Source organism: Telopea speciosissima, chromosome 8, assembly GCF_018873765.1.
Source record: "Telopea speciosissima isolate NSW1024214 ecotype Mountain lineage chromosome 8, Tspe_v1, whole genome shotgun sequence".
NCBI classification, from domain to species: domain Eukaryota; kingdom Viridiplantae; phylum Streptophyta; class Magnoliopsida; order Proteales; family Proteaceae; genus Telopea; species Telopea speciosissima.
The window spans coordinates 57,010,893-57,032,385 of NC_057923.1; the positions used below are offsets into that span (position 1 = coordinate 57,010,893).

General features: G+C 38.5%; 1 protein-coding gene across 1 annotated transcript in view; it reads right to left on the bottom strand.

Moving 5' to 3' along the window:
* Positions 1-21,493, bottom strand: part of LOC122671669 (phosphatidylinositol-3-phosphatase myotubularin-1-like) — a 62,316-nt gene that overhangs the window by 28,470 nt on the left and 12,353 nt on the right. Inside the window, exons 4-10 of the mRNA XM_043869031.1 lie at positions 20,826-20,897; positions 13,227-13,296; positions 3,187-3,236; positions 1,602-1,891; positions 1,369-1,442; positions 1,221-1,284; positions 947-1,012 (exon numbers count right to left, since the gene is read on the bottom strand). Of these exons, the coding sequence (XP_043724966.1) occupies positions 947-1,012; positions 1,221-1,284; positions 1,369-1,442; positions 1,602-1,891; positions 3,187-3,236; positions 13,227-13,296; positions 20,826-20,897 (686 nt within the window). The remainder of the gene's footprint in view (positions 1-946; positions 1,013-1,220; positions 1,285-1,368; positions 1,443-1,601; positions 1,892-3,186; positions 3,237-13,226; positions 13,297-20,825; positions 20,898-21,493) is intronic.

A 21,493-nucleotide genomic window follows, 5' to 3' on the forward strand; every position in this document is an offset into this window, starting at 1 on the left:
CAGGCTCCAGCAGCGCACACAAGCACTTAAATAAATAATATTTTGGTTTATGCCCCTAAGGATATGCTCTTTTATGTGGACAGCCATATTGGAAAAAAATTCTAATGATGGACAATTAGTATTAGAGGGGTTGGAGGATGAGGACTAGATGCTATTTCTGTGTAGCTGGTCAAGAAGATGTTAATCACCTTTTCTTTAGTTGTGGCTTTTCCTCGGAGGTGCGGAGGAGTGCCTATTAGTGATTCAAGCATGTTGGTTGTTTTTTCTAGTTCTCCAGTGGCAATTTTGGAGGCATGGGAAGGGAGCCCTACAGCGTTTTGGAGTATGATCCCGTTTGCAAGTTGGTGAAGTATTTGGGAAGAAAGGAATGCTAGGAGCTTTCAAACTAAGGAGGCATCAGCAATAGCTACAGAAAAGGCAAAGAGACTCACAGCCAGCTCGTGTTTTGCATGCAGGAAAAGTGGGAGGATTTTGTAAATGAATAGTTTTTGGCATGTGAGGCATTTTGGTTTTAGTAAGGGGAAAGAGTCGTATTTTAATTTGTTTTTTCAGATGACTGTTTCGTGGTTGCTTTTTCTGATTAGCCTTGATTCAACTATACTTGCCTTTAAATCATATTTGTCACGGCGTCTAGGCGACCCAAGGCGTTGGAGAGGGTCCAAAATCAAGGCGACACCAACTAGACAAACAAGGCGCCTGGACTCCTAGGCTTCGCCTTGACAACTATGCCCAAACACACTGGTTTTGCTGGGCAATATGCAATGATTACTTTCTTTTGCACGTGATGAAAGCACACATCGGAACATACTTATGTATAAGATAACTTAATCCACAGGATTAGAACCTTCCATAGTTCCATTGTTGTCACTTAAGTGTATCTTGCTTAATTAAATTATCATGACGATAAATCAAATAAAAAAGAAAACCGTAATTTGAATAAGCACACCTCCGTGGTCCTCTGCCACCAGCAGTTAGGGTGCAAAGTGCAGCAACAAGACTTTCATCGGCATTGCTGCATACAAATGAGAGCATTGAATCAAGAAAATTTCATCCAATACAGAAACACAGATAGGAGACGGGTAGACCAAAAAAAAAACCCTCAAAAACCTAGTGGTCAACTCATATTATCATAATAATCACCCCGTAAACAACTCACTTATATTGTGCAATGACAAGACTCAGCAACAAGCATTAAACAAGTAAACACAAACTACAGTTACCTCCTTGTGTTCATCATGAGGCCAACTAAAGGTTGGGATGAACGTGCAAGGACAGCTCCACTTCCTACAGCATACAAATGATTTTAAGGGTCGCCACATATAGCTATATGATGCAGAAGGAAACTAAAGAAGAATATCAAATGAAGACCTGGATGACACCATGAAATCACAGGCAAGCGACACCTTGCACGAAAGGTTGAAGCCTGTAGCACTTCCTCGTCCCTAATATTGGAAACAAAGAAATTAATAAGATACAAATTCTTGCCCAAAACGCAAATGTTTAATAGAAAGAATATGTTATTTATTAGGATAATCACAAATTCTGAGAATCTAATAATTAACAGATATCATCAGTGCAATTAAAGGAATACAATACCCCACCTGATAGATTTGGGGACAATCAACGAGAATGGGTAAGTAGGGCACATAGCATAGTTGGAATTTACCCCACTTATTCTCCACCACTCATTAGATATACAAAATGATGCATCTTCAACAGTACGACTTGATGCAAGATGGGACCTTTTTCCGAGAAGCCGAAAATACTCATTGAGTAACCGCACCTTAGGGCTAGTGTTGTTGTAGTTGGAAGGTCCACAAGTAAAGGTATAAAGATCCCATAATTGTGCTGGCCTTGTATACCTCCATAGTGCATCAAAAACAGCACGTCTCTGTAAGAGTTACAAGTTAATACAATATATGCAGCAAACCACTACATTCAAATCGAAAAATAAACCTCAAATAGACATGCATAGTTTAAGTCCCTGTTGCACTGGAGTTTTGCTTACGGGAGAAGATTATTGGTGCTGAAGGGATTGTCCCATGCCCTCCATGTTTTCACATCATCAATGGAAATACACAGGGAAGGGGTTTCTGTTTTTTAACTTTTCAGGTGTTTTTGTTGGTGGCCTGGTTGGTATTTTCTTTGGATTAATTTGTTGTTTTCAATGCGTATATTATAGTTCTAGTCTTCTAGATTAATTCCTGGCAAGTGATAAGGGGCTTGATAAAAAACAATGTCCCAGTGCACGAGGCTCCTGCTACTGCAGGGTCTGGGAGGGGCAAATGTCCACAGCTTTAACTCCCGCTTCATGGAGAGGCTGTTTCCATGTTTTGAACCCGCAACCTAATGGATGCAATAGCACAACTTAACTGTTGCGCCCAAGGCTCGTGATAAGGGGCTTGATAATTTCACCAAAATCACCCTCGGGAGTTGAAGAGCAAGGTGGACGAGAATCCTTAGAAACACCAAAAAATATTTCTTTCTTCTACTTTTTTTATTTTTTTTTCCTTTTTCTTTTTCTTTACTTTTTTTAATAAATAGAGAAACAACAGTGCTAAAGGCTCCTTACTTTCCAATTGAACAACCATCAACATCAAGATCAAGGCCCTTTTATGCCATCAAATTGACCCCCTTCAGTTGATATCAAAAGTTTTGTAGGGGAAGACCCAGTTATAATTAGGTTGATGGTGGCTTGCAGCAATAAACCATGGAGGCTATATCACCTTATTCACTACTGCCAAGTTTAGGAATTGGGATGAAATATCATATTATAACAGAGGCCAAGATCCAGAAACTCCATCATAAATTAGCCAAGCAAGGATGGCAAATAACCGGCTATATGTTGAAATCTAAGTGACGTAATTAGTATGGTCTTTGCTGTCTGATTCTGTTACCATGAGAGCATTCACTTGTAATATTATCTTTATTGGTAATTTATTGTTATCCATTAAAAAAAATTTCTTTGGCCCTCACAATCCTCAGTGCTACTATTTTAAAACAAATGTGAGCCGTCTTTTCCTACAGTCATTACATCTCTCAACGTAAATCTGAAATTCCAGCATCAAATAGCTAATAGAGAGTCATCCCAGTAGCCTATTCTTATTGAAATTTACTAGCTCTTCAGGAAAACCTATGGTAGGGATCAACCCTGCAATATCAATAAAAGAACTTCTTATGACTGACCTGCTTCGTACGAGGGCGAAATCCAAAGACAATAATTCTCATGTCTTTACCTGCCAAAACATGAGGAATCATGAGGCTTTTTCCCTGTCATCAGCAACAGATAAAACACACATCCCCACACACACACACAAAGTGGAAAAAAAAAGATGGGGACACAGGCTAAACAGCATCAGCACAAAACACAGCAACCTAACAAGAGAAGGGCAACAGGTAATAAATCAAAAATGAGTAGAGCCCCACCTTCCCAACCCCCCCCCCCCCCTCAGGGGAACTATCACCTCAACCGCATAACTATCGGTGCAACTTACCAAATCCAGCATTTGCAGCAACAGAGAGAGAGAGAAGAGAAGGAAAAAAGAGGAGAAACAAGGATTTGTGCTAACAAGTATTGCCCACCCCAACGTTGCAACATCAGTTTCATTACCATACAGAATAGGACTGCAGTACAATGAGAAACCAACCAGGAAGAGCATATATGTTTCCTATGAAATTGCCTCAATGCAAATATACATGCCTATGTATATAGAAAGATAGGATATCACTTGCATGAATAGAGGAATTGCATGCATAATGATGTAACAGTGTACATGATAAAGATGTAAATAAATAATGAAAACAATCTAAGGCAACAAGGAATTATATCCAAGACTGAGCAACTTAAATTTCCTGTGTTCTGCATTCGCTATATAGAAGTAGAAGCAAAAGGGGGGGTTTTCTAATCCTGCTTAGCTTTCTTAGGATAGCACACCAGGCAACTGGGCAAAACACCATGCACTCGGTGGCGTTTGGTTAAGCTTCTCAATGAACTTTCCCATCTATAAAACAAAAGTTTGGTAACTTTTCATGCAGTCTTCCCTTTCGAAGCAATTGAAACCAAAAGTTGCTTCAAAAAGGTTTATCAAAAGACCATCTAGGTTTATCTACCATCAGCCTTTCCCCTCTCCAAAACAAAAAAGTATGACACTACACGAAACATTTTTAAAACCACTAACACGGATAGGGCATGCACTAAAAACTCCCCGTTTCCTTTAGCAAATCACAACCCAATGGTTTAGATACAATTTAATGAAAACATTGTTCCCTTGGACTACATTTGTTGATACAGGAACATCCTAGAGAAAAAAAAAATTTAGTGGTTTGATAGCTCATTACAAATCATTAGGTCTGTTTTGGTGATTGGAAGGTACAGGAAATTAGATATTTCGGCAACTTTCCTTTGGGTCTGTTTTTGGAATGTCAACACTCATTCTTCTATGGTACTTTTGGTGTCATTTAATAGCTGATCGAGTTACCTATCCAAGAAAATCAAGAACTTGCGGTATATTTGGAAAGTTATGGCCGCTGACGGAAATTATGTTTTGGAACGTTTATTAAAATTAGGCCCTTATTTTGAGTTTTTTTTTTAAGTTGGTAGTTTTATTTATTTAGGAAAGGGGTTAAGCATTTAATGGAGTTGCTAAATATAACTTTAATCATATTAGGAAGCCTTCTAAGTTCTAAGAGACAAAAAAATAAATAAAGGATTATAAAAAAGAATTATAAAAAATAAATCTCAGGTAGGAAAGGGGTTAAGCACTTAATGGATTTGCCTATATAAAGGATCATAAATAGAATATCTTATGAAATGAATAGAGCAGTTTCGGATTATGGTTAAGGGAATGTTTCCCTTCCAAGTGGTTTGATGGTCAAACCTTAGCTGTGTTCCTGGTGAACAAGCCTGTTTTCTCTTTCTTTTGAGTGTGTAGATGGCTGACTGGGTATGTTACAGTCAACAGAAGGTAGCACCACCTCGTGATGCTCGTGGTTACTGTCTTACAGAGTAACCAACTCAGCAACATAACCAAAGATCTACATTTACAAAGGATTATAAAAAGAATATCTTATGAGTCGAATGGAGCAGTTTTGGATTATGGTAAAGGGAATGGATCCCTTCCAAGCATAGTTCAAAATCTCGACAAAATCTCTGAAATTTTGGGCGAGCCGAAACAAAATGGGAGTTCGAAATGAAAAAAGACAATATTTTGGTCGAAATTTAGGCGAGATGACGAAATTTCGACTGTTTGTAACATCTCGCAGAAATTTCAGAAAGATGTTACAAAGCCCAAGTATAAAAAGGCTAAAACTCGTCAGCCTCGACCGAAATTTCAACCGAGACCTCTCTGGTTTGTCCCATTTTGATTTTTGAATCTGGACCTTGCTATTTTGAGCTTTGTTCTTCGATTTTTCACCGCACCAACGCCGGAATCATTGAAGCTTCCTAACACATCACTGAAGTTTGTTCTACTATTTCAGGTAAACCATATTCTCCAAAAAAAAAAAAAAAAAAAAAAATTTTGAAAAACATATGATCAATTCATGTTGGTTAGTGATGAATTTATCATACGTCCGACGTCGGAGGCCCATCTACAACCTCACAGTGTCAAATTTTTTTTTTACTTCAAAATTTTGATTTTCCTACAACAAAAATCTTAAAAAATAAATAGGGGTGATGTCTAGAATAGGGCCTATTAGAGACCGTTGATCCATACGACAGGGACATACTAGATCGTCTTTTGTGGACATTCTCACTTCTCAGTTTTGAGTATGACTCCCACTCACAGGGATGTATTGGATCGTCTTTTGTGGACAATATATTCTCCTACAGTCATACCCAACCCACCAGCCATACCCGTACATGCTCCCAGAGGCTTCATATCACGGTGGATCAATGGGTAGTTCTTCACATTTTGGTGACTCATATCCTAGGATAGGTCACCTTCAATATGTTGATGATGCAATTTACATGGCAACTGTGGAGGACTAAACTCATTTCTTCTCCTAGACGATGACGTGGCATTCATATGTACTACAGTTAGAGGACAATGCCCGTCAGGTCCATCGGACTATGAGTGGGATCGATCCTGAACAGTGCAATAATTATTATTAGTAGACACTTGACTTGTATTAGGAGAGTGTATTGATATCATCCAAATTATGTACTCAATATTATGAATCATTCTCTCTATGTTTGTATGATTTACTTGTTTAAATTGCTTATTATGTCCTCTAGTTCTTAAATAATGTGTAATTATACATTAGGATTCAACCGTATACTTCCAATCAAGGATGCAAATCCAAAACACCACTTTGGGTGACTATTTTTGCAATATGAACATTTACATGCGTTTATATAGCCTAAAATAGGGTTTCCATGAAGTTTCAAGCCTTAATTTGGCCTAAAACCCACCGAAATGACCAACCGAAATTTTTTGCACAAAAAATACCAAATTTCAGGGTATCTTGGAAATTTCAGTCAAGTCGAAATGGCCAGCCGAAACGAGATTTAATACTATGCTTCCAAGTGGTTTGATGGTCAAACCTTAGCTTTGTTCCCAAAACAAGCCTATTTTCTCTTTCTTTGAGTGCGTAGATGGCTGACTGGGTTTGTTACAGTCAACAGAAGGTAGCATCCCGTGATGCTCGTGGTTACTGTCGTGAGTAACCAACTCAGCGACATAACCAGAATCTACATTGACAACATCAGTAATAGGTCAACCCAAAGGCCTGATAGGACGTGGGGCCTCCAGCGCTCGTATTATATCATAAACCAAAATGGAAAACAAGGCTGAGGATTATATCAAAAAGGTTGCTGATTTTATTCCAACCGTTCGCCACAAGCAAGTAATCTTCATTGGATCAAAGTGTACAATCAGCAGGGCTGAACAAGTGGCACAGTTCGATGGCATATTTCGGTTTTGAGACACTTGTCGAAACGAAATGCCATGCAAATTGAGGGGTCTTCAATGTTTCAGTTTTTTCACCGAAATGGACCTTATTTCAGTGCCATTTTGGAGGTATATTTTGGCCATTTTGGTGACATTTCAGTGCCATATCTTGGTGCTATTTTGGCCATTTTGGTTTCGACCAGTGTCTAAATCCCAGTAGAAACCGAAATCTTTAACCTTGACAAGTGGCGCTTCAACACTTCAAAACTCGTGTTCAAGTTTTTCTCAATCATGGGGGATTGATGCAGGAGCATCCTAGAGCAGAATTGCTATGGTTGACTGCTCATTAAAGATCATTGGATCTGTTTTGGTGATTGGGATATTACAGGAAATTAGGAATTTGATCACTTTCCTTTAGGTCTTTTTTTGGAAGGTAAAAAACTCATCCTTTTAGGGTGCCCTTGATCTCACTAAACAGCATATTGATTTCCCCATCCAACGAGACCAAGAACTCACAATTCCAAGCTATATTTGAAAAGTTGACACCAACTTTCTAAAATACTGTCAATCAGTGATGGGAGATTCTGTTTTAGAAAGCCTATTTAATTAGGCACGGGGAATTCTGTTTTAGAAAGTCTATTTAATTAGGCATCTTATCTGAATACTTTTATTAAGTAATAGCTTTTCGTTATTTAGGGAATGGGTTAAGTACTCAAGGGGTGGCTAAATGTAACTTCACCATTTTAGGAAGCCTTCTAAAGAGTCGGGAAGTAAAAAAGTCAATCTCAAGTAGGAAACTAGGGGTTTGGTTGTTGTGGTGTATAAAGCATTATGAGTCAAATGGAGCAATTTTGGGTTATAAAAAAGGAATGGCTCTCTTCCTGTCTTCCAAGGGATTTGATAGTCAAACCTTGGCCCTGCTCATGGCAAACAAGCCTAGTTTCCCTTCTTCTTTTTATTCAGTTTTATAGTTCTATTTGGGCTCATTACTGGGTTATGTAAATCTACCTGCAGAAATTTGTTTCAATTGGATAAATTTTCTTGGAAAATCAACTCGTATTTAATTATAAAACTTAGGAAAAAGTCTCTCTTGACTAACATGTCAACAAAAATAGGTGTACGGGCACACCTAACTGTGCCATGTGCAAGGATGATTCAGCCATTCTGACTGTTGAATATATAGGGGAATGTCTGGATTGGCCATGTGTAAAATTCCAGCCCCGAAATTCAATCATTTACCCTCCAGTCTATGCCAATGCATCCCTTGGTTGTCAAAGCATTTGTGGCATCTATTTTTGGTACTACTTAATTTTGCAATACTTTAGTTTGCCACATGGCTAAATCTTTTTGAGCTGAAACTTGACATGTGAATAGGGGACCTTGGGGTCTACCTGTCCACAAAATTTCAGCCCCTGCCTGACCTGCCACATGGCAGAAAATATGTTCTCATCCAGCAATTTATGTAGACATGCCCGCCAAGAGAAACCCAAGACTAAAACTTATTTGTGTAATTCTCTGTGATTACTATTCAATGGGTGGAAATTGCAGAATTGACAGAAAGACCACTTTCTTGGGAAACAACATCCAGAAAAGTAAATCAGAAGTTGTTCTCTAAATTTTCGTATTCCATTTTAGTTAAAAAAACATTTCTTATTTGTTCAAAGGCTTGTACAATTTCCTTTTCATTTCAAGAAAAGAATTCCTAAAAAATATTTGCCGTTATGTACTTGAACCAACCAGAGCCTCGGAGGCAAAACCATTCCAAAATGAGATCCAGACCCCACAAAAATATAAGATACTACAAGGCTCAAAGAATAACAGAACCCATCATCAAACCTATGGCAGGGTCGAGTTGATCAGATCTGTCCCCCAAGCTTCATATATCTACTGGTGCGGCATCTATGGGCTCCCTAAACCCATCATCAAAGCCATGGAATCTCTTTTCTGCTCTTTCCTCTGGAAAGGAAAAGAATCTTCCAAATTCCTCCACCCAATCAGTTGGGCATCCATCTGCCTCCCCAAATCTGAAGGTGGTCTTGACCTCCGCAGGATCCAAGATTACAACTTAGCAGGAATTCTAAAAATTAATTTGGAAAATCTCGTCTAAGCAGGATTCCATCTGGGTCTTTTTAAAAAAGGGTTCTTTTTGGACAGCTTCACAACCTCCTTCGTCCCCTAGCTTTAAGAGCTATTTTTTTGTGATCGCTGATGGGACCTCTACCTCCCTTTGGCTTGATCCTTGGCACCCCTTAGGAGTCCTATACACTACATTAGGAGCCCGCTCAGTATACTCTTCGGGTATTCCCAAATCTACACCCCTCTCTACCATCATATCCCATAGCCCGTGCCCCCCCCCCTCCCCTTTCCCCTCGTGCCTCACCCAAGTCTGGGTCTCCCTCCCCCTCTCCCCCTTCCCCCACCACTCCCGTTTGGAATAGGTCATTTGGATCCCCTTGCCCAACAGCCTCTTCAGTACCAGTTCCGCTTGGGACTTTGTCAGACATCATCACCCCCTGTCCCCTGGCATAAGTTAATTTGGTTCAAAGGTCACATCCCCCATCATAGCTTCAATGTCTGGAGATCCCTTACCGTTGCCTCCCCACCCAATCATTTCTCCTACATCGCCACATCCCAATTTCCCCCTCATGTATCCTTTGTTGGAATGATATAGAGGACGTTGATCACCTATTCTTTTCTTGCCCCTTTACCTACACCATTTGGAAAAAAGCCCTTGATTCCATTAAGCTCGGGAGTGGCTTTGGTTGGATATGACTTTTTAGGTAATTCTATCTGTGACACTACTGGCAAGTTGGTGTTTGGGGCTGCTATCTCGCACATTTGGATGGAGCAAAACCTTCGAAGATGGACCTCCAACTCCCATTCCATTGATAAGATTTGGAAAGCCAATCTTCTTTGATGTCAGCTCCAGACTTCATATGTTTCCCCATGGTTCTCTTATTGATACCCTAAGTTCCCTGTGTATTTTTCCTCTGTCTCTCTCTTTCCCCTCGGGGTTTTGGTAATGAATTATTTATTCACCAAAAAAAAATGAACAAACAACCAAGACAGTAGTCTTCAAAAAGGTGAAAGTATAATGCTTTCAATTAAATCAACCAGCTGTACTAGCATACATATTCAAGAACCAAATCTTCAAATCTGACAGATCTTATCAATAATTAGACTAATAATCAAATAATATCATATAATTATCGAACTTTACAGATTTAAAGTATTACCAGATCTTGGGGATCTGAAGTCTGAACACCTTCAGAAATTGGATAACTAGGAAGGTTTCAAAAAGGGAGGGGACGATTTGCAATAGCGGCTTTTTGGAACGCTCTGCAAATCTGAAGGGTGGACTTGGGATTTCTTGTTGTAGAGGGTCTGTGGGTGGAGTCCTTATATCCGTAACACGGAAAAAGAACTCAGTCAAAACAGACCAAAACCAAGACGAGACAGAGTGAGAGTTTAAAAAGTTAAGGTTTCGGTTGGTTTCGACCTAACACCAAACCAGACCATGACTTAAAAGTAACAAGTTTCGATCGAAACATAGGAGAACTCGGCGGTTTCGACACAGGGAGTGGGAGTCGTTTTCTTCGCATATTTCCTTTGTTTGGTGCATCTACAACCTACATCAACACTTTTAATCCAGTGTGTGAACCACTATCTCAAAGGTAATAATGTTATTGTCCAAAAAATAAAATTTTTTGTACAGCACTTCTGAATACATGGTAGAATGTGTTGAATTTAATATATGTTAGCGTCCTTGACCCGATCTACAACTCTACGGAGTCGGATCAGCATCATATGTTGGGTATGGACCATATGGTGGCGGCTATGCTAGTGGACCATCCTTCAAGAACACCAGTTCATATGGATATGGGAGTGGTCATGACTCATGATACATCTGTTGCTACATATAGATATGGGGATGGGTAAGGTGTTGGGCCATTCTTTGTCGACAGTCTCTTCGGGTCTCCATTCCAGTCATGTATGTCGGCTCCAACTTCTTACAGTCACAGTGAGCCCATCCCTAGGTTGGGATATCTTATACAAGTTGATGATGGGGCTTATAGATGGGCACTTATGGACTATCAGAACAATTGGGCCCAAAGCATGTCATGGAATACATATGTGGTACATTCAGAGGAATGGCTCCGAAATATTCAATAGTACGCAACTAGTGGATTGGACCCACCAAAAAACCCTGCATGGAATTGATCAAGTGTTGATTGTTGAGCACCTTTTTTTTTATTTGGATAACATGTATTATTCAGTGTTCTTGTACTTTAACTTTATGTGAACTAAGTATTTAGAATATTTACCACAAAAAAAAAAACTAAGTATTTATAATACCAGATTTGGTGTATCCTTTAGCTTACACTAATAAACTTGGATCAATTAACCACAAGTACCATTTTGAGTTGCTTTTTTTTTTTTTTTTGTGAAAATAGTTCATGCATTGTGTTTAGAATGTCAAAAATAGGTTGTATACAAAAAAATAGACCTACAAAACCATTTCTAAGGGTCGAAACCTCAGTCTCGAGTTGGCTAGGAAAAAGTACCAAGTTTCGACATGGTTTTGACCAGTTTCGACCATATCTCGATTTCGGGCTGGTCGAAACCCGTTATTTAGAACCTTGATCTGTATAGCATCCTGTGTATTGTACACAGATTGCCTTTCAAAAAAAAAAAATTGGAAAAAAGAAGGCTGCTTGGTCGCGCCTCCCTACGCCCAAACACATGGTAGGCAAAATGACCACCCCGCCCCCCCCCCAATATTCGATTCTTGGTCGTGCGCTTCCATTGGCCCCCGTGCCACACGACCAAGCAGTGTTCTCTCTCCCAAAAAAATTTATACAAATCTTATCTCTCTCAAAAATAATCTGGAACCATATGCATTCCACCAAATTTTGAAATCAACAGCTTAAACTGGATACCTCTTTTTGACCCTATTGACTTCACTGAACAGATAATTAAGTAACCAGGCAACAATCATAAAGAATGCCCAGGAATACAAAGAAATAAAACACTTTAACTGTACATAATTGATCCATCGGTCAAAAAGACCATCTACACAAATTAGCAACAAAAAATCTCACTAAAAGGTAAAACATGAATTCCAGTGACAATATCACAGCAAGATTGCACTAGAAAGAAGTAGCAAGGAAAAACCAGCCAGTGGCTTCAGTGTTTCGCACCAACCAAAAAATCACTATCGAAATATCAATTACAAACACAGGATTTATGTACCATAAAATCATGCCAACGTGTATGGCAGGTGGCTCACAGACCTATATTAAATTATATCTATTTTAAACTCCTCTTACAACTCAAACTTCTAAATAGACAGCCAGACTCGCTATAGAATTATAGATGGAAGTTAGTATGTCACAATTTGCTAAAGCTAGTAAGAGATGAATTACTAAAAAGGTAAAAATTAATTAACTATAATTAGTAAAAAATTTGGTAAACTAAGATTACAAAACGAATAAAAAAATAGATATTCATAATTAAATAAAACCATCCTTCGTCATTGAGAAGCACACTCAAACACCACACAGGTGAGATTGCTAAGCACTAACATGTACCACTCTTGATCCCAAGCAAAAGTCATTAAGTCTTGAATAAGCCCCTCAAAAGGACGATGCAAATAAACGAACTTTTGTTCTACGTCTCCGAGTTTTATATCCTCATCTAGTTCTTGTCATTGATTTAAATTAAACTTTAATAAATAACTGATTGAAATTGAACTATTTTCTTTCAGTCATTCTTTTTCCTTTTTCCGGTCTATTAATAATAAAACAGGTTCTTCCAAATGTATAAAATAAAAATTTCCAAAATGAAAATGGAAGGAAGCTGCTACACCACTCTTTCCAACCACACAATTTTTTTAAAATCCTTCACAACAGGACTTCTTTAGAATTCAACCAATAGATGCCCCTCAGGAAGTGCCCAAAATGGGTAGAGAAAGCATCAACGCAGCAAGTTAACACTCTGCAATATTCCTCAATATTGGAGCATCGCTAGCTTCAAACTATGTTGGTAGTTGGTACTGCGGTGAAAGAGTCCATATTCAATTCCAAAATTCTTGTGGATGCGAGAGAGAGAGAGAGAGAGAGAGAGAGATTGAACTCATTTAGAGAATTTTAAATTGCTAACTAAAGTGGCTAAGCAGTCATAAGGTATGAGTGGCAAAATTGTAAATGAATCCTTCCTTCTATCAGCAATACCTAGAATATAAATGTATGAGTAGCAAGAATTGTAATTGGATATTTGGATTCCATTTTCCTCATAAATAAAGACTAACTGAAGGTAACTATTCCAAAGGCATACCAATAAGCTGGAGAAGCCGCCGCGAAGGAGTTTTATCAGATTGACGAGGGACGGAGGGAAACTTCAAAGCCTGAATGTCCAATTAGACCTCATGAGAAAGTATCAGAATAATAAATGGAAACTGCATACATATAAATATAGTTCATACGTACAAACAATCAGAAAAAAAAAAAAGAAAAAAGAGAGAGGTATACATGGCTGACATAGATAAAGCATAAATAATCAATCTTTAAAGCAATTTAAAAACATATAGAAGCGCATTCAGACATGGAATATGGTGCTTATATTTACATAATTAATTAATTAAAAAAATCAAATGTCCTACCACACCAAAGTAGGTCGATGGCTGGCTACATAAAATAAAAAACAATAGCAAGAAAAATACAAGATGATGAAAGAGAGACCCATGACTAGAAGCATAGTACTAAATCTCGCCGAAATCTCGTGATGCAGGTTCATCATAGAAATTGGCTTATTTCTTTAGAAATAAGCCTAGGGTTGGGTTATATACATGTTGGGCCTTTGTTCCCAAGGGTTTTCTATGTATTAGGCAACTTTAATGAGCCTAAACTAGGGGTATATAGGTTGCATGCGGGATTAGCCCAATACTTAGTTTATTTTTATGTTTTTTAATTGAACCGGTTCAAATTGGTTGCATCCAATTGGTTCAATTTAAGTGCTCATGTGACTTGATTAAGTGCTCATGTGACAACTTAAGTGGTCATGTGATGTAAGTTGGGCTGGATTAGGACTCTATAAGTCCAGCCATGTTTTGAGTCTATTTCCTTTAGTATTCTAGTTTCCTAGTCAGTTTAAGTTACCTAATAGGTTAGGGATAGGGTTAGGCCATTCCTTTTTAGTGTCTAAGTTTATTTTTGAGTCTTCTATATAAGTTTGTAAGGGAGGCCAGCATTGAATACGAATTTGATTAATAAAAAATATTGTTTTGCTGCTGTCTTTGTTGTTGTTTCCCTCTTTAGAGACTGTCTTGTGTGTCATATCAAGACCCCCCCTTGTGAGTAATATCAAAGTTGAAGGACTGGAATCCCCAGTGACTCCTTGCATCTTGTAGATCGGGAGGTCCTCTCTTAGCTTTTCTTCAATCTGCTACTGTTGGAGATCAGTGTTAATTCAAGTAAGTAGTTTTATAATTCTACAATTTAATTCCTCTTCTTAATCCTCCACTTAAACCTAATCAATTCCCATAACCCTAGCCTCACTCTAAAATCTGTCCAGCCTTATCCCTCCACTCGATCTCGGTTGCAACCCAATCTGTCCATCAAAACCCTAAATCCAATTCTGCCCTAAATTGCAGAATTTCGTAACTCATCCAAACCCTAACTTCTTTATACCAAAATAACCCCCTAGACCTGCTAATGTAGTCCTAGGTAGGTAGGAGACCTACTAGGAGCCAGACAATAGGATCAATCACAAAAGGGGTTGCTGGTTCGAATGGACAGCACTAGGATTTAGGTTAATTCTAGGGTTTAGGATGGGAATTTGAGAATGAGTCTTATAGGGTTTTAATATGCAGATCTAGGGGGTTATTATGGGATAAGAATAATTGGATTTGGGAAGGTTTTAAAATTCTGCAATTCTGGATAGAATTGAGTTGCAAGTTTTGGGTTTAATGGAGTGGAGGAATGGAGGGCATATAGTGGGGATTATGGACTGGGTTTAAGGTCGAATGTAGGGAGAGGTGTGGGGGATATAGGCTGGAAGTATGGTTCAAAATTGATGGCCAGATCTGTAGTTATAAGGGAGTCCTAGTTGAAGTAGGAGTTGCAAGTTTAATGGAGTTTAGGGTTTGATGGATGGAAGGGGATGTGAGTTAGGTCTAAGGGAAGGGTAATGGCTAGGTGGAAGAAGACTTTAAAATAACTTGCAGGTTTGAACTTACTGTAATGCAGGAACAATGGCAGCAGCTTGATGTCTTGAAGGAACCTCCCAATCTTCACGATGCAAGGAGTCGCAGGAGTCCACCCACCCTATCCACCTTGAGATCCACAAGGATATACACTCACAAAGAGCAGCAACAATGGCAGCAAGCATAAAGCTAATTTTTATTAATCAAATTCGTATCATATGCTGGCCTCCCTTACAAACTTACATAGAAGACTCAAAAATAGAGTTAGACACTAAAAAGGAATGGCCTAACCCTATCCCTAACCTATTAGGTAACTTAAACTGATTAGGAAACTAGAATACTAAAGGAAATAGACTCAAAACATGGCTGGACTTATAGAGTCCTAATCCAGCCCAACTTACATCACATGACCACTTAAGTTGTCACATGATCACTAACCAAGTCACATGATCACTTAAATTGAACCAATTGGATGCAACCAATTTGAACCGGTTCAATTAAAAAACATAAAAATAAACTAAGTATTGTGCTAATCCCGTATGCAACCTATATACCCATATTTTAGGCCGATAAAAGTAGCCTATTACATTAGAAACCCATGGGATCAAAGGCCCAACATGTATGTAACCCAACCCTAGACTTATTCCCAATGAAACAAGCCCTATTTGGTGATGAATCTGCATCACCTGCTCATTAATACCCTATAAACCCCTTTCCCAAATTCCACCCCTAAACCCTAGATCCTGAAAACACTCCATTTTTACAAGGCCTCTAACCCGAAACCCTAGATTTCCAACTTCATCCAAATCAACCCAAACCTACACCAATAGACTCATAAAAACCTGCACATCATTACCAAATAAAACCCTAGCTCGAAACCCTAACCCTAACCCTAATTCTGTCCTAATTAGCCTAAGCTGTCCCAATCGGCCAGCCTTGTTTGGTGATCCTATTACCCTGGTTCTTAGTGGGACTACTCCTACCTAGGACTACATTATCTGGGCAAGATTTCGGATATTTCGGAAAAATTTCGGTTATTTCAGTCATTTCGTTTCGGTATTTCGATCATTTTGGCATTTAGCACCTCGAAATGGCCAAGCAAAACTCAGAGAAAAAATACGATGTTTCAGCGAAATTTTGGTCTGGCTAAAATGGCCCTCCGAGACAAGATTTAGTACTATGAGTAGAAGTCTAGAACAAGACGGACAGCACGGAAATAATTAAGCAATCCATATTCAGATAAAAGTAACCTATAAACAAAAAGAGCACATAAAACAGCAGAAGATGCTCGCAAAAGACAATATCACTACAGTATACAATCCCTCATTAGCCAGAAGCATCTGACTAAAAGGTCCTCCATTGTAATTGCTGACAGGCCACAGGATTTTTTTTAACTCGAGTTCGTTGTTCAAATACGTATATATAGATCTGGAGTGTTCCATCTCTTCAGCAGTCCAGTGAGTTATGAATATAAATGGATTGAACCATTGGATTTTTTTTCTTTTCTTTCTTTTTTCCACTGCCAATGGTCATTCAGTATAGTACAAGCAGTATAATGTAGGGAAAATTACATGATTAGCTACTTTTGGGTTTTCATTTACAAAACTGTCCACCCTATGTTTGAGTTAACAAAAATAGACAAAAACAAGTTTAGTTTTACAAAACTAGACAAAACAGTGACTCTCCTTCCTTTTTTGGCAGTTCCCCTCTGAAAAAATCTCTTTTTTTCCCTCTGTTACTTGGGGTAGCAGAGAATGGCGGTGGCTGGGACAAGGGTAGGGTTGCAAGGAACGGAGGATGCCTGGGCGAGAAGGCAATAACAGGGGTAAAAATGTCTAAAAAAGTAAGTGTGGGAGGGAGAGACACTGTTTTGTCCAATTTTGTAAACCTTAACTTGTTTTTGTCTATTTTTGTTAACTCAAACATAGGGTGGACAGTTTTGTAAATGAAAAGTCAAAAGTAGCTAATCATGTAATTTTCCCTATAATGTAGTCCTGGATTTGAATGCTCAAACCAGGAACCAAAACAGAATCTTTTCATCGAAAGATAGTTCAGATTAGGGAAAATCTTGATAATAGGAAATCAGGTGGTTGAATGGGCTTAAAACTTAGGTAGAGTGTGGATTATATAGGAGAGAAGAAATGCTGAAAGTTACAATTAAATCAGATGACTAAATCTGGAGTTATGGAGGAATCCTAGTTGGGGTAGGAGTGAGGGTATTATGGTAAATACAAAATAGGGTACTGGAACTAGGGTTAAGAGTTATGAATTATGATTAGGTTACTAATTTTAGAATTGATATATCCTGAAATCAACTACTTAATCTGAGCATGAAATCAGAATCAGTAATAGTTGAAGGTCTGTAACTGTGCTTTAATGGCAGTAGGGACAGAATGGGAAATATGAGAATATATTCAAATCAGGCCACAGGAATTAGGTCAAATTTGAATCACTTCCCAAATTAGGGTTAATGGAGTAATGTTGAAAATCTAAGTTCAATCGGATGGCTGATTTGGTAGATCTCGAAAATCACCTTGCATATGATATTCTAGAAGGGAGATCCAAGTTGCATGCTTGGAAGGTTTGTACTTATTTGCTAATGGCAGCAAGCTGAAATAGAACCTTCAAACTTGAAGAACAGTAGTAGAGGATGCAATAAAGTAACCAAACGATCCACCCGGGCTTCCAACCGCAAGGTGTCAATCGGATCAAACACTGATTCCCTCAGCCTTGATCAAACACAAGACAAAAATCTTCAATGGAGAAGACGAGCAGCAAAAAGCTTTTCATTAATCAAAATCCGTGTCCAACACTTGCCCCCCTTACAACATGGAACAAGAACTCACGAGATCTCGACGAGATCTATCTCGCTATTTCAAAAGCTCGAGACCAGATGAAGGTCGGAATCCCATTTTACCCCAACTCGGTCGAAACCTCGACCTAACCAAGATTTCGACCCAAACACCATTATATGAGTGCCAGATCTCGACCGAGAGGCGAGATCTCGGTGGTTTTGGCCACCTCGGTGGGAAATCTTGGTATACAGACACCTATTTATGCAAACATTGGTATACAGACACTTATTTATACCAGAAACCAGGATAGACACTTATCTATGCCTAATATCGTTCAAGTAAATGATTTTGTATTTCATTTACTTGAGATATTATTCATAAATAAGCAAATACCCTCTTATTTGGATCCAATAAAAATAGTTAAAAAATCAAATTCCAAAGGGAAAAAAAGTCAACCCCCCCCCCCCTAGTTCAAGAACAAAAACTGGATTTTCAGCGGTAGGTGCAATTTTCAACTTTCTAATGCTGGAGTTTTCTCAAATCTAAAAATTCCATAAATCTTAATATGGTAAAGCATTGCTAAAAACCAAAAGTGCGGTAAAATATTAATTTGTTTTGATGTCCAAAAAAATAATTTCATTCAGAGCGATTTTGACAACATTCGTGCACACCAAACTAAGTTTGACTGGTACATAACTCCTTCAATATAAATCAGATTTAAGCAATCTTGGTATTTGCTTATTTATGAATAATATCTTAAGTAAATGAAATACAAATACAAAACCATTAACTTAAATGATATGCACTCATAAAGGAGTTTGGGTCGAGATCTCGAGATTTCCCACTAAGATCTCAAGATCTGGCACTCATATAAAGGAGTTTGGGTCGAGATCTCGACGAGATACGGATCAATTTGGTGATAAAAAGGATTCGGCTCGGATACGGATGCAACCCAACCAGGATTTGAAGGCATCAGTGTTTGATCTAATTGACACCTTGCAGTGGAAAGCCCTTGGTGGTTCTTTTGAAGCTCTCCTTCAAGTTCTAGTTAAAGATTCAATTTTTATTCAAATTTCTCAATCAATCAAGCTGCTGCCAAGAGAATTCTGCAACTAAAATCCTGGTTGTCAGGCTCCTACTTGGCCTTCTACCAATCTAGGAGACTAGGACTACATTAGAGACGCAGAGTCCCAAGTTGGTTGTTCAACAGTACCAGCCAGACTTGGCAGATAACTATGACCCACATGATATTTCCAAGAATATATCACAATTTAGATTGAAGAAATGTCTAAGATCACATCTTTGGAATAAAATCCAGTAGGAAAAGGGCCTACCCACGGCACACAGCTTCTTCATTCATAAAAGAGCGGCAGACTAGCTTCCTTTGGCAGATTTCCACTCAATACTTAAACAGATATCACCTAGCTGCAAGACAAAAGCCTTTTTCTGAAGCACATCAAGAGTCAATTCCCTATCAAGGGCCCTAGAAGAGTTTTCACACTAGAACAAGCACCTGCACTCCCAATTTTTCAGTCGGGCTCTCTTTAATCTGGCTATAACCACCACAGGAATTCAAAGTAAGACTTGACTGGGAAAAGGTCTTTCTACCGCATTCTTCTATGATGTTTATGATCTGCTGATTCAAGTTCACAGAAAAGCATAGATGTCTAAGCGACGCCTTGGCGTCCAAGCGCATTGGTCACATAGGCAGGCACCTTGTTGGTTTCGCCTTGCATCCAGCCCCTTCCAATACCTTGGGTCGCCTAGACGCCAAGACAATTGACAACTATGCAGAAGAGCAGCATATACGTTGAAAAGAGTGAGCTAAATCATCTCTGTCGAACAAGTTTCCCCTGAACACAAGATTTTAGTGATGCTACTATTCATCCAGTGTTTTCAAAGACATTTGAGGTAACCGTATCCGTATACACTCAAGGCATGCCTCCCCGACTCGTTTGGCTTCCAAAATTTCGCTCTTTGACCCATCCCTTAACTTAAATGCAACTCTTGAAAGAAACTGATCACATTTTATATTGTTACAACAAACATCTCATAAGGTTGACCTTCATCAATACCATATTTGCAGCAGACAATCACTCTCCAAGGAGCCGATTCTTCATTGCTAAATCACCGCATGAGGACAGATGTGTTCATCAAATTGATAACTCCCTCACCACCCAAATATTTCGGCTTGCACATCCATTTCCATTTTACAACAGGGGACGACTTTCTCCCCTCTTGTTGTGCAAATACCCCTCATGGCCTCATCATTAGCAAACAGCATATACCAAAATATTTCATCCTGTGTGTATCTTTTCTACAGTACTTAGGTGTATGCATATATATATATATATATATATATATATCAATCTCCATTCGTACTTTTGTCTTTTCTCTTTAACTGAAATCATTAAGATGGTACATATACTTGCAAATGTATGATAGCTGCAAGGAATTTTATCCCCTTTACTAAAGATTATAAAATGCAAAAGACAACAATCTAGTCGTGTCTAGTCTTCCATCAGGATGGACTTCCGTTTAACACTAAAAAGTTTCTTTGCTCATTAATGAAATAATCATGAATATTTTGAAAGACTGAACTATTTGTCATGAAATTACAATATCACCACAATACCATATTACATTTTCTGCATCTCATAAATGTGCCCCACTCTGTGACCAAATATTTCCATGGAGACTAACCCTTTGATGTAGCATTTGAGTACCAGACTATAACAAGACAATGTAAAATATCATATGCAAAAGCGAACTTTTCACTCAAGTTCAGTAAACAAACATTTTAGAAATCAGTTGGAGTTATAACAGAACAAATGCACAGATGTTCACATTGCAGACCTCGAGTAACAATCCACATTTCATAATGTTTCCATGCAATATACACAAGACAAAGTAAATTAAATATGCAGCAAAACTTACTTGTTTGCTGAATTTCTCAATCGTTGCCAATGGTATTGTGCCAAGAGGATTTATATTCCTAGTTCCTTCAATCTTGGGAAAGGAAAATATAACCAGCATTACCGCATGTAGGACAAAAAGAGAATTGAGGATTGAATTCAAGCAAACTAGAAATCAGTACATGTTTGACACTGATCTTTAAAATAAACAAGACTTGCGAGAGAGAATAAAGTGATGCCCCAAAAAAATTACTTGATCCAGCATTTAATATTGCTGAATAACAAATTCTCAATGAAAACAAATTATCTAGAGGAAATAATCACTAACTATCAGAAGACCAATATTGCAACAAGAATGTCTTGCAGAACAATCAAAATCAGTTAGTAAACTAACACACCAGACCAATTGCCAATTACCAGCCCAGTTGTCCATTTGACTCAAAAGTGGATACACTCCAGCAACGCACCTACAGCAGGCCATTTTAAGGTGCCAACAACGCAGCCAAATATGGGCCCTGGCTGGTTGTAGCAATGTCTTGAGATCGAATTCCAACTTCACCGGAGGGTTAATAGGGGAAGTATATATGCAATGATGTTTTCCTACCCCAACCCCCAGGCCCTACCCCCAACAAAAAAAGGCCATTTTGCTCAGACTTGGTTGGATAAGCCTATTGAAAATGGATAGTAAGA